This window comes from Cyrtonyx montezumae, unplaced genomic scaffold (genome assembly GCF_038088225.1).
Source record: "Cyrtonyx montezumae isolate F1298 unplaced genomic scaffold, pur_monq_1.0 scaffold_3, whole genome shotgun sequence".
Classification (NCBI taxonomy): Eukaryota; Metazoa; Chordata; class Aves; order Galliformes; family Odontophoridae; genus Cyrtonyx; species Cyrtonyx montezumae.
The window spans coordinates 122,446,732-122,460,949 of record NW_027072034.1 but is presented as its reverse complement, the minus strand read 5'-3'; the positions used below and the strand labels follow the sequence as shown (position 1 = coordinate 122,460,949).

At 37.9% G+C, this 14,218-nt stretch overlaps 1 protein-coding gene across 1 annotated transcript in view; it reads left to right on the top strand.

Moving 5' to 3' along the window:
• The window catches only part of OTOGL (otogelin like), an 88,688-nt gene that overhangs the window by 6,406 nt on the left and 68,064 nt on the right, over window positions 1-14,218 (top strand). Inside the window, exons 5-12 of the mRNA XM_065740899.1 lie at window positions 2,648-2,769; window positions 5,464-5,669; window positions 8,246-8,373; window positions 8,938-9,044; window positions 11,419-11,525; window positions 12,240-12,365; window positions 12,568-12,676; window positions 12,922-12,968. Coding sequence (XP_065596971.1) covers window positions 2,648-2,769; window positions 5,464-5,669; window positions 8,246-8,373; window positions 8,938-9,044; window positions 11,419-11,525; window positions 12,240-12,365; window positions 12,568-12,676; window positions 12,922-12,968 — 952 coding nt within the window. The remainder of the gene's footprint in view (window positions 1-2,647; window positions 2,770-5,463; window positions 5,670-8,245; window positions 8,374-8,937; window positions 9,045-11,418; window positions 11,526-12,239; window positions 12,366-12,567; window positions 12,677-12,921; window positions 12,969-14,218) is intronic.

The window sequence follows — 14,218 nt, the reverse complement described above, 5'->3', positions numbered from 1 at the left end:
CCTCTATGCTAAAAAAGGATCTCAGCTCTCCCCTCTCTGGGAAATCCAGCAAAGCAAATTGGGTCTTAAAGCAGGCCTTGGAAGCTTCAGTAAACTTTAGCTGTCAGACTGCAGAACATACTGAATTGCTGAGTGAAGTGCAAACAGCTATCGCCTGCTCCGTGGCTGGGCAACCTAGCAGGCCCTGATTTGCAGCCACTGGCATGCTAGGATGGGGAGCTACCTCTCCTAGCCCATGGAAAAGTCTGCTTCCCCTGGGGATTTGTGTTCTAATTTTGGCTTACCTCTGCGTCATGCAGGGAAGTTTACCAGCTCAGAAGCCTTCATCCTGACCTATGTATGTGAGGCACTCTTCTTAGAAGTTTCATCAAATTGCTGATGCTCATGGGCTAATGATTTTGAGATGAGGGAGAATTCAAATCTATGCTACCTCTGAAGTACGGTGATTGAGTGGAGAGGACATTAGCTCATTGTGCTTTCTTTTTTCTACAATTGCCGCTGATTCAGCAAGGGGAGGGAACAAGGGTGGCCTTAATTGTAATGCAAACATGATGAAATAGTGGTCACACGGGCCAAGGCAGATCTAGGTTCTCATTCCTTTTTCAGGGGCCTGTTTTCATTTCTAAGTATGTGACTTTCATACCCCCCCCTTCTAGTAACATCCAGAAAATTTTGATCTGTTTTTTCCACTCACTCAGGTCATAGGCAGATGCTATCTACCTTCCATTATTTCATTTCAATTCTTTAGATAAGTGTGCAGCCATGATATTTTAGGAGATTTCTTAAAATGCTGCAGCAAAACCCAGGATTATATTAAAATCTCAAATCAATATTTTGGTGGGGATACCCAATGCTCTTTACAGAGAGAAGCTACCATTGCTGGAATGTCATTTTTACAAAACCTAAAAAGTGTTACGTTAATTAAAAAAAAATCCTGAATAATATTGAAGCATTGCAGTCAATGCCAGCTGGGCTGTGGAGAGCAGAAAACCTTGCCAAGTGCTCACATTATGGTCCTTCTGATTTTACCAATCCACCTTTCTAGAGAAGAAGAGAACAAAATTATTTTGATTGTATTAACTGGATTTCTGTCTTAGGCCAGACTTGCATGGAAAACATTAGTTGATACTAGCAACATCTACTATGTCTTTAATTACTACTTTCTCTGTACATGTGTAATCCTTAATGCTTTTACTGACTTGGTTTATTTCACTTGAAGAAATAGTAACTGTTTTTTACTTCCAGCATTAAGTGTCAGCCTAGGAAGATTAGTTAGTGTATGTGTAAGCACTGTGTTTGTTTACCAGTAGATCTTTGAAAAAGTGAGAGTGCTGGTTTCTAATTACAGTCCCTATTACTACACTGGCAAAATGTTTCACTGTTACTCGTCTATTTAGCTGCGCAGAACTGTCAAGAAAACTGATAATGCACCTCTCATCCTTCTCCAAGAAAACTGTCACATAAGGTCGTAGTAGTGTTTGAGATATGTTCGAGCATATGAACAGCCAGTCAGTCAGAATAAATCTGAGCCCACAGTTTTCATGTCCTGAGAGCACACCCTGGCCAGCAAAAGCAGTATTATCTCTGGGGACAAGGGTGTTCCTGCAGTGTAGGAGTCACTCTGCAATGCTGATGGCTGGAATAGCAATCAAATTGTGACTGCAAAGGTAGCATCCTATTTGCCAAACTGTAAAAACAACGCATGCTGGCTTATCATGCCCATTCCATAATACATTATTTTTTATTTAAGATCTACTTTATTGGCATAAGACTGTGGACATGCAGAGATAATAACTGTGTGGTTTTCATTTCTCAAAGCACACATCTGACATCTATTTAATACCTTTCTGTTGTTGTGGGCCATCATGGAAGTTACATACTGCCTACAACTGTGAGACACTATTTTGCAAGTCTCTCTCTGCTTGAGTGCCACTTGCTGTGCTCAAACTGGGAAGTTGATGTGAGATTCAAGCCAATACCCTGGCTCATGGCCCTGTCTAAGTATGATGGGGACAGACAGATTTCAGAAGAGCCTGCCCACTTCCAGTGGTGGTGCTGGAAAGCCAATGCAGAATGTGTTTTAACAGGCGCACTCAAGTTAGATACCTGCAATAATCTGTGGGAACAGTCTCAAATCTCAGCATATCCTGAGTGGTTCAGGAAGGCATGGTCTAGTTCAGCTGGTGCCAGTCTGAAGTGGCAGGGAGAATGCAGGCTTTAGGCTGATGTTTAGCATTGCACAGTAGTCCCCTCTAGACCTGTAGAAACTGAGTTGTAGAAGTATACCAGTGCGTATAACAAGCTCCTACACTATCATTGATAAGCTAGCTCACTACAGTGTCTGTCTATGAAGTTTATCTGTGTAAAATACCTGAGTATCTCATGCAATGTTTAAGCCATTACCTTGTGATACTTTGTGTTGTTAAACAATTGCTCTATTTCTCGGTAGTATTGGTTAACATGAACTTCTAGTTTTGCCATATTTTTGTAATTATGACTTTTTTACAGTTTAAATATGTATCTTTAAGGCTCTTTGCTGATTAATGCACAGAAAAGTAAATTATCATATGTATGTTTATGAAAACTTGCATGAAATTACTGAGAACAAACATCTATTCAAACTGTGCATATTTTCTTCCTCTTTAAGGTTCATAACAGTCCTCACTGTCATGGTTCAGTATATTCTTGTCAGAGGTCAATCAGCTTGTTTTTTTCAAACCAAGAAGAAATAACTATTTCAGGACATGAAGTAAGAAAGGAAGGAAACAGGTAAGTGTTCTAATGGTTGTTTAAAACATTTATTGCAAAAATTATGGAGTTCAGGAAATTAAAGATTTTTACATCAACCAGGAAAAATAATTTGCTATGTATTTTTACTAATCCCTGGCTGTTCTGTGTTGGAACTGACAAGAGTGGGAAGATGTAATGGTGTTAGTGTAATACCTGAATGAACGTTCACTCCCTGCATGAACCTTCAATTCAACTTCTCAGCTCAGATCTAGGGATTAACCATCCTGACTTTGTACAGAGTCTGCATTAGACTATTCCAGCTCTTCTCTGCTGCATCTTGATGTCATTTTGAACAAGGCAGTCATTATTTATGCTTTGTATTTAGCTATGCTTAATTCTACAAATAACCTTATAGACGAGTCTGAATTAATTGAATAAAAGATTGCAAGCCTCCTTTGCTCCTTTTGGGCAAACACTCCACAAAAATCTCTGAGGTACATCAAACGTCTAAATGTACTCTTTTATAATTATTTTTCAGAGTTAAAATAAAAAGAGTAAAATACAATCATAAGTACTTTTTTACTGTTTGATAACGTACAGCAAATTTCAAAGACTTGTTAAGGCATTATTTTGTAACTTGTTAGAGGGTATATATTTGGATTTAATAATGCTGTAGACATTAGCATCTGAGGCTGATGACTATAGTGATGTCAGTCTGTTCATCCCAATAGAAGCACTTTTGAAAGATTAGGATTAAATCATGCCACAATATTATTATCCAGTGGTTTTTGCCCAAGGGAGGAGGATATCTGATGCAGTCTCCAAGCCACTCTTGCTGATATTTGGAAAGTCGTGGTGGTCAGGCAAAGTCCCTGGTTACTTCCAAAAAGGTGGAATAGCACCCATTTTTAAGGATAGAAAGGATGACCCAAGGAAGTACCAGTTGTCATTCTCACCTCTGTGCTGGGCAAGATTATGGAGCAGGTCCTCCTGGGAGCTATGCCAAGGTAGATGGAAGAGAGGGCAGGTGACATGGCATAACCAGTATGGCTTCACCAAGGGCAGGTCCTACCTGATCAACCTTGTCACTTTTTATGATGGCATAACTTTGTCAGTGGACAAAGGAAGAACCAATGATATCATCTATCAGGACTTCAGTAAATCCTTTGACGTCATTCCCTATGACATCCTTCTCTTTAAATTGCAAATACATAATAATAATAATGGACTGTTCAATGGACAAGGAACAGTTTGTGAGAACATGCCCAGAGAGTGGTGATCAATGGCTCAGTGTTTAGTTGGGAAACAGTAATTGGAGGCATCTCTCAGGTGTCTTTACTAGGATTCATGCTCTTTAACATCTTGGTGAATTACATTGACAGTGGGTTTGAGCGTACTCTCAGCAAGACTATGAATTTCACCAAGCAGTGTGGTGCAGTCAACATGCTTGAGGAATGGGATGACATTCAGAGAGACCTAGATAGTCTTGAGCCCAGGTAAACCTCTCAAGGTTCAAAAAATCAAAGTCCAAGGTCTTGCAGCTGGACTGTGGCAACCCCCACTATTGTCATTACAAGCAGAGGGATATAAGGATAGAGCACAATCCTACCAAAAAAGATGTGGTGATACTGGTTGGATGGCAGACTGGACATGAGCAAGCTATATACCCTTTCAGCCCAGAAAGTCAACCGTAACCTGGGCTGCTTCAAAAGGAGTATGACCAGCAGATCAAGGGAGGTGATCCAGCCTCTCTGTGCTAGTGAGGCCTCACCTGGAATACTGCGTCCAGAGGTAGAGTTCTCAGTACAGGAAAGATGTGTACCTGTTAAGAGTATGTTCAGAGGTGTGCCACAAAAATTACCTGAGGGATGTCCCCTGTGAGGACGGTCTGAAAGAGGTGAGACTGCTCAGCCTTGAGAAGAGAATGCTCTGGGGAGACCTGAGTGCAGCCTTTCAGTATATAAAGGGGGGCTATAAGAAGGAAAGGGACAGACTCTTCAGCAGAATCTGTTGTGATAGAATAAGGGGAAATGGTTTTAAATTAAAAGAGGGTAGATTTAGATTGGATATATAGAAAAAGTTTTCTATAGTAAGAGTTGAGGGAGTAGGTTGCCTATGGAGGTGGTGGAAGCCCCCTTCTTGGAGATGTTCAAGGTCAGACTGGATGGGGCTCTGAGCAACCTAATCTAGCTGTGGATGTCCCTGCTTGTTGCAGAGGAGTTGGACTAGGTGACCTTCAGGGGTCCCTTCCAACTGAAAAATTCTGTGATTCTATGATACACAGTTTTTGTTCAAGAGCATCTTCTGTACTGTAAAATCATCTGTTTGCATTCACCTAACCTGATGATCAACCCTGTGCCCAGAAGGACTGCTGGTACTCGCCACACCAGGAGCACTGACAGTAATTTCACAGCGCTCTTTATGCAAAACAGCATGCTCATGAAGTCACATATTCCTCAATGTACCTGTGCTGAACTTTGAAAATGAAGATGTATTATTCTTTCAGACTTATCATCGGAACAGCTGATGCTTATATGCACTGGAAAAGCATTCACTTGTAATGACAAATACAGACAAGCAAATAGAAGAATAGATAGTAAAAACATGACAAAGAACTGAAGTGAATGTATTAACCTGGGAAAAAAAAGGTTTTAGAGAGCTAGATGTTCTATGTGTATTTTTCTAACCTTGTCTCGTGTGTGATCTCTGAAGTAGGCTGTTTATTTTTTCCAGATTAATGTTGCCACAGACAGTTGGAAGTGTTTTCTTTGAGAGACTGGCTGACTATATTCTGGTGAAAACTACCTTTGGTTTTTCTCTTGCTTGGGATGGAAACTCTGGTATTTATATTAAGCTGACAGAAGATCATCATGGAAAACCTTGTGGTCTCTGTGGAAATTTTAATGGCGATAAATATGATGATCTGATACTGCAAAATAGTAAGTAAATAGCTTGGAAATACACTCTTACCTTGTGTAAGCAGCTCCATGTTCACTTAAAATCTATTATGCAGAAAAAGACAGAGTCCTTATTTCAATAGAAAATAGAATACGTGCTCTACTCTTCATTGCCAGTAAAGATGTTAAGGGAAAAATTCCCAGTTCAAGAAAGTATGTGTATGCTTAAGCCATTTCTTACTCGGCAAAGCATTTGGTGTATGTTTATCTTAGCTGATAGAAGTGCCTTGAAACAGTAAATAAATAAGCAAATGCTTGTGGTTTTCTCTATGTTTAAGAATGAAGGAAAGGGTGAAAAGCCAAAATATTAATATTTGGAAAAAACACCATGTTGAGTCATTTGTTAATATTGCCATCATAAAAATATGAGCTGAAATATTTACATTTAAAAGCTCTTTCCAGAAAGTTCCTCATATCTCTCTGTTGATATGTTGTATTATGGGCCTCCTAATACCCTGTATTGGTGAGTTGCTCAATGCTGTCTTATCTGAGGAAGAAGTGACTTACTAAGTTGATAGAATGTTCTGTAATCTTTGTAGTTCTAAATAGAACTCTCTCTAAAAGCTTCTGTCCTACTCACAACCAATGCGTAGAAAGAGTAAAGATAGGAATTGTCTGATAAAAAATAAAGATAGAACTGTTTTACCATTCATTGCTGAGAGAATGAAGTCTCATGACCCTAGAGTCACAGAGGTTATCACACTGCAACTTTTTTCCCTTCTCTGTCTTGCTCCAGTCATCATGGTTGATAGGCAGGAGTTTTTTGACTTTTTGAATGATGGAAGAAGCAGCCTACATTTCTTTGCACTTGTTTAAAAATCTGCCCAATATTAATTCCTAGTATTTCTTCTATCATAAAAGAAGCATGTTCAGTTTCATGCCTTAATTTCTGCACAACACAGTTTAGTATGTTTAATAAATAGTTAAAAAATTGAGATGAAAAATGGAATTCAGAAGAGATAATGAATTCACGCAAATTCTTTAGAAGTAAGTAACTCAGCATTTTTAAATGTTTTCTGTTATAAAATTCTTCAAGTATGACACCTCTTTCTTCAATTTCAGAGCTATGTTTTTTTCCATTGTCATTTCTTCTGGTACTTCTCTTTGTCAGAAATTACAGCATTATTGTAGTGTGCAATCCAGAGCACTATGGATTACTTTAACTTTCAACCAGTTGTATATCTTGGTACCTTGACTGTGCAAATACAATGCAAGATGTTCTACTATCTTCACGTGAATAGACCACTGAATTAAAATTGCTTCTAAGCTGCAACTTTTTTCTAAATGTTTCAATTTCTGGGATCATTTGGGATGATGTTTTGTCTCCCTGACTATACTATTCCCATGGTACTGTTACGGAAGTTCGTACATCTGTCCTGAGTCTCACAGAGTCTGCATGCCCTGTGTTTGTGTTGCCTTACAGAATTAAGTTGCTGAGTCTCAGTTTCAAAGCATAATTTAAAAAAAACCACCTCATTTTCTGTTTCCTTAATCTTCATCTTTCATGGCATTTTTATATTCCTTTAATATATGGGACTGTATCTGTGTGTAAAACCATTTTAAGGACAGTGATTTTATATAGTGGGATTTTTTTAAAGACTTAGAATGTTATTATCCAGCCAAGTCAAAATGAAAATAAAATCTCTTCAATCTTTCTGCAGAACCAGATTTGTATCAACAGGTTTACTTCTAGATAAAAACCCAGCCTTTTAAGTTTGGGAAGGATTTTCAGAACTCTTCTGTCAGAAAAGGAGAAAAAGTTTTAACTCTCTCTGTCTCTTAAGTAAACTAGATTTGTTTAGCTTTGTTTATTTGTGAAGATCCAAGTATGAATATCTGATTATTGTGTTTTGGGACTTTCCACATTCCAGAGTGTCAAACTGTGTATATTTTGTGCTGAAAGTGTTTGAATTAAGTTTTGGATAATACTGCTCCATGAGGGAAACAAACAAATAAATAAATAAAATAATTATCTAATTTCATTCCAATATCCTATCTCCTAACCATGCATAGATAACAATTACATAGATTATGATTCATCAAAGGGGAGGCAGTAAGCTCTCTCTAGAATACTTAAGAACAAAGAGAAAATGTAATACCTAGTTCTTGCTGCAAAAATACGGGAATTTTGGTTTTGTTCCTTTACTGCCAACAGTCTTGTATGTTCTTATGTGTCTGTTGCTATGACTTCCAGTCATGCATCCCATTCATTCATTCTCCCATCTCCATGGTGTTAGGAGAATAGGGCAAGTATTATTGTGCTTGTCATAGGGGTTTTCTGCAGTAGGGGAAAGAGTGAGGTAACAGTGCTAACTGATCACTGTGAAATGTGATTAAAGTCTTGATTGTTTTAAAGAAATTACACAATTCTTCATCTAAATGTGGTGTAATATATTGCCTAAACTTAAAAAAGAAAACATCAACATTTTCTAAACTCTGCCTACTCTATACATACCTGTATCTGAAGTAACTATATTTAAAAACATTCAGAAATTTTCAATACATCTTTAATGCTTGTTCTGACAATCTTTCTTCTGCGTGTTCTTATCATGCAGGAGGTGAACATACAGAAGACATTGCTGACTTTGCAAATAGCTGGGCTGTGCAAGTCTCAGATGATGCAGCTTGTGTACCTACTGCCTTAGATTTTTCTGGTCCTTGCTCAGCTAATGCAGAATCCACCGAGGTAAATTTATCATGTAATTATTATTATTATTTATGTCTTTCCATCCTAGTGATGGTACAAGAATCTAGTAATATAAACCATATAGGAAAAACCCCTCAACTGCATTGAGGCTTTGAGAAGATTCAGGTCAGGGATGTTGCTACAAAGTACAAACATTCCAATAGGATGTGCGAAGTGGTAAAGGTCTGCTGGCAGAGCTCTTCATTGCTGCATTACTCTGTTTCCAGTTCTGGCATCCTACAGCTCATTATGTTGGAAATTATGAAATGTTGCAGAAGTGTCCAGCTCAGCTTCTGGATTGATGTGAACTACTTTTTTGGTCATTTTGCAATCTGCCATGCCAGCTAGTTTAGAAGCAGGATGTGATCAACCCTCTGTGGTTAGAGAGGCAGAATTTTAGGAGGGGAATATTCAAGGATACATAGCTATCAACAGAGACTTAAGATTCTCAAGATTGGATGGGAGTATGAAGGACCCTACATTAGATTAACAAAGCTAAAAACAATAATGCTTGTTCAGAAAGTTTTTTCTAACAGTTGTTTACTGATTTTCATTAATGTGCAGGATATATTCTTCAAGTGCCAAATATTCCTACAATTTCCTTTTCTCAGCTGTCACGAGAGCATAGATCCGTATTCTTATATTTCTAGCTGTATGAATGATCTTTGCAGGTAAGAATAGAGTTCTTGTTTACTTATTTTGATGCACGAAAGGAATTCTCACTTTTTTGAAGCAAGAACTGAGCAGTATTGAGTTGAAGTTAGTAGGAACTAAATGAGTTCAAAATGGAAGAGGCGGTGTTTCTCTCAGTGAATGCTTTGGAACTAGAGGATGCATAACCTGTGTCTACTCTAGGAGATAGTTTGCTAGATATTTACATGTATTCAGGGAAAGACTAGACAAACACATGGGAAAGAAATGCATAGAAAAATCACTAATAGCAAAAGAGAGTTGCTAACATACACACATAAAATACATATGTCTGGAAGTTCTGAGTTAAAAATGCATGAAGATCAGGGTGATACTAGGAGGATATATCAGTGATACTGGAGGAGTAGAAACAGTTCCTTGACATAGTCAGTCTATTTTTCTGATAAAAATATAGCAGAGCAAACATCATCTTTCAAACATGTAGACTTTTTTTTCAAAATTATTTTATTTGTTTTAATTCAGAGATGTCTAAAAAAATTAATCTCTCACTGGCTTTGGTAGGGGTTACATGTCCTCAGTTGCTGGTGTTATATGTAAACTGATATTTTTCTCAGCCCCAGACTATTATTTATTTAACATCAGCCATTCACATTAAACATGCTCCAGAGAGTAGCTGAACAGAAAACTAATGTATTGCTTCCTTTTAAAAAAGATGTTATGACTAAGAAGTAATTTTCATAAATAACAGGAATTGTTCCAGGTACTATTATAACCTTCTCAGAGTATCATCAATTTAATCCAAAGCATACAAAAAGGTTCACAAGACTAAAAGCAAGAATCACTGAATAGCATCAATTACAACTTTTTAGTCCATTTTGGATGAATTATCAGTTTTCTGTTTTGCCATCAAGTGAAGATGGAAGAATTTGAGTTTGTAAGCAAGTCGTTGAAGTGTTTCTTCTGCAGTTGATGCTCTGTACATTTATTCCGCTAAGAGCAGAGCTGCCTCTGTATGGTCTCAGTGTAACTCAGGAGCTCATTGTGCCTTTCTGTCAGTCAAAAGAGGAATAATGAAAAGCAAAATTTAAAATCCATTATTTAATCAGTGTCATGGTGTTAAGGAATAAAAGAAGTATAAGAAGAAGCATGTTTTCAGATGTGATACTGAGCCAGTGTTAAGGCATGTGCTGAATGTGAATTATATAAGTGTTAAAAACCTTGAAGGAAGTTTCTGTGTCTTGAGAACCTAATTAATTTAGGCTTATTTTGCTTATAAGAGAAACCTCTCTTCTTGTGGCTTAGTGTCAGTTTGTAAAGGGGGGGCGGTTTATATGCCAACTATTCTTTCTATCAAGACCCATTTAATTGGATTAGATAAAGAGAATTGGGAGAAACTGATCACTGTAACAAAGAATATAGTAGTGTTTGATTTAGTAACAGATGTGTTGAAAGCAGAATACAAATACAATTTAATATGTTCTCAAGGCTGCTAATTTTTGAAGTTTGATCTTTGTGCTGAAAGACAAATTCACCTAATCTGTCCTGGTCATGCCTATAATAGAAATGTATTATGAATAGTTCATTTTGGCCTCAGGTCCTTCACAGAGAGTGACAGGAGTTGTTCAGTTTTCACAGAAAAAAACTGTTTGTATTTTGCCTTATGTAACTGGCATCTGGGTTAAGTCTGAGGTTACCTAAATACTGATGAATATCTATTTACTTGACTCTGGCGAAGATGCATTATCCAGCTTCTTCTATATAGATTAATGAAGAGATAATGGCTTTGCCCAAGATTGCACTGTAACTCTCTGAACTTGTCTGCAGTATTTGATGGATAATGCTTCTGCAGCTAAGCTACAAGATCAGAAGTCTACTAACAAGGTACTCCTCGCCTAAGATCAGGGACTGAGTTTGAATTAGAAACTTGAACTTGATAAAGGACTCTTGGTCCAAGTAAAAGCATAGGTGAGGGTTTCCATACCAAGCAGGAAAGAGAGAGTGAAGACATGGATCTTGTTATTATCATAGAATGGTTTGGGTTGGAAAGGACCTTTAAGATCATCTAGTTCCAACCCCCTGCTATAAGCAGGGACACCTCCTACTAGATCATGTTGCTCAAAGTCCCCATCCAGCCTGGCCTTGAACACATCCAGGGTGGGAGCATCCACAGCCTCTCTGGACAATTGTTCAACTGCATTCTTGAACTGCATTGTTGCCTTTCTGGGCAATTCTATTGTCAAATGTCCACTGTCTTCGTGACAAGGTCATGTTTTTCTTCACCATCTTCTATGACAGCAGCATCAGCTGAGTGAAGTATACTGAGCTGTCTCCTGTGGCAGTGATTTGTAGATGGGATTTGAGTTTTGTGATTACTCCCTTGTTTTCTCATTTCAGGGTGGATGATGATGAAACATACTGCAGAGCGGTGACAGAGTACGCTAGAGCATGCTCCCATGCTGGGTCCCCTGTGCGGGACTGGAGGGATGATTTTCCTGCTTGTAGTAAGACTCTTCATTAAAGCATACTGTATGACCTTTGAAATACCCCCAGATATGTTTTCCAATTAATTCCATCTTAACAATATTTGTCACTATAGGATTCAGACTTGATACTGAAGTAATCAGCCAGTTTCATTACTGATGGAGAACAAAGAAGTCAATGACTTGTTTGACGATTATTTTAATTCCATTGCTATCTGATGTAGATGCATAAAAAATTCATGTTTGTGCAGATTGCTTGAAACGCTGTGTAAGTTGATCATGCTCTACAAGGAAGAAAAAACATCTGTGGAGATCTGATGTCATCACTCTTTTCCAGCTGACCTTTCAGCCTCTACCAGCTTTATAACAGAATGAATAAAGGGAATGCAGCTCCTGGACATCATCACTGCCTACTGATTGTAGTTCAGTCTTGTGCACTGAAGTTTGAATTAATTGAGATATAAGCACATGTTCCCCTGTTACAGAAACTATAACTTGTAGTGGGGAGTTGATAGAAGAATTTGATAAACGGACTTAAATATTGATGAGAGGTTCACTGCATGTCAGTGAGTCAGTAATACGTCAGTTACAACCTCTCCAAACAATCCATTATAACTGGACTGAATAATCACCTATGCCGGAAGTGTTGCACAACTATTTATTCAGTGAGATAAGACTTCTCCAGTATGGAAAGAGAAATTGCACTTATGCACATGTAATGTACTCTTTTTCTAGCTGACAAGTGTGAAGACAGCTTTGTACACCGTGATTGTATCAGTTGTTGCCCACCGACTTGCACCTTTGAAAAAGATTGTCTTGGCAGCAACCTGCACTGCTTAGATGGATGTTACTGTCCAGATGGTGAGTACTGTTAATTTTATGCAAAATATATTTGTAAAGTTAACATTCAGCGTTGTAATAAAGTTGTCTAAATAAGTTTCGCTTAAAGTTAAAGCCAGAAAATAAGAATAGTTTAGTTGTTTTAGTTTTTGGGTTGTTTTTATTCTAGCTGAGCTTCTGCCTTTTGTTTTTTGATCTCATGTGTTAACTTTCCACCCAACAGGTCTTATTATGGAAAATGGAACTTGTATCTCTGTGTCAAATTGTCCTTGTATTTATCATGGAACTGCCTTCCCTGTAGGCTCAAAAATAGAACAAGAATGTAGCAATTGGTATGTGTAAGCTTCATGTCTGTGTTTCCTCTATCTATGACTGTTTCCTGTAGTTAGTTTAACATCATAGTTGTACTAAAATTTCAAAGAATAGTTAGTATATATGCTTTATGGTCAGGGCTTTATGTACCACCAAAATACACAGTTCTACAGAAACAGTGAATTCGAGATCTATTAATTAGCTCAAACATATTACTATGCTAAATAATGGAACACTGTGATTTTTCTGTGATTTTTCTTTTTAGTGTTTGTACTGGTGGCTTTTGGAACTGTACTGATCATGATTGCCCAGGTAACTCTATTTCATGATTCCTTTTCTTTTCTCAGTAAACACGAGGGATAAACTTTTCCAAAGACAACAGACTCAAATGTAAACCATGGGCTTGGGATGCTATTTTAAGAAGATAGATTTAGCACATGAATGCCCAGTAGCTGCGGACCAGTTAAGGCAAAACTGATAACTGCCTGGTTATACTTGCCTTACTTTTTCCTGTATGTTTCCCTAACTCAGTGTGTTACATTCACATATTTTATTCTACCTCCTAATTATACTCTGTGTGCTTTGGGACATGTATCTAATTTCACAGACAGGCATTGCACTGTCTGCAGTGAGATGTGGGTAAGATTCTCTTAGCTTCCAGATGCAGCTGAAGTGCAGAGAATAAGAGTATCACTCTATTGCTCAGAGTGCTCTATTTTCACCCTTGTAAAAATAACTCATGTCTAGATTTTTCTCTTTAAAGATTGCACCTATCTATAATAAGTTACTGAGACAAACATAAATCATCAGGTAGTGAAACTTTCTTAACAATTTTGTACCTTAGACAAGATTATATTATGAAACTTGTGAAAGAGAATTTTTTTCACACAAATTAAAGAACCTCCTATGAATGAGTTAGTAAGCAAATCTTAGCAAATAGTAAAAAAAAAAAATAAAAAATCTTAGGAGCGTGGATCTGTAGACTAGAATGCATCTTGTGTGTGCATACAGGGTGTCCGTTATGGTGACTCTGGTCTTGTCCTAAGGAATGAATGCCTATTACCAGTGGGAGTGGGTTGGGTGTGCTCCCAAAGATCGCCTCCTGCTGCAGTTACAGCGAAAAGGAATGTAGCTTATGTGTTCTGCTTTGGCCTTACAAACTGAATCAAAGTGCAGTAAGTGGGGATCTGCTGGAGACTTAACTTCAGCAATGGTCTCCTGATCTGTTCTGAAACAAGAATGTAGAGGGACCTTGAGGATGGACAATGGATATCTGCTCACCTGGAATTTAGGACAAGCCACAAGTTTAAGCATAGCATTTTCATCCCTGCAGCAGCAAGCAGTGCCATAGTACTTCTGAGGGAGGAGAAAGAAGCTGACTCTCTCTTTCATACCTAGCCATGCAAAAAAAAAAAAAAAAAAAAAAAGAAAAAAGATGAGGAAGAAGATAAGATTATAGGAAACTTCAGGGCTGTAACATAGAGAAAGCTTCTCCATGTAATCTAGGGCTACACATGGGTGTGTGCAAAATGAGTTGGTATACAATGGAAAGAGGTGTATAT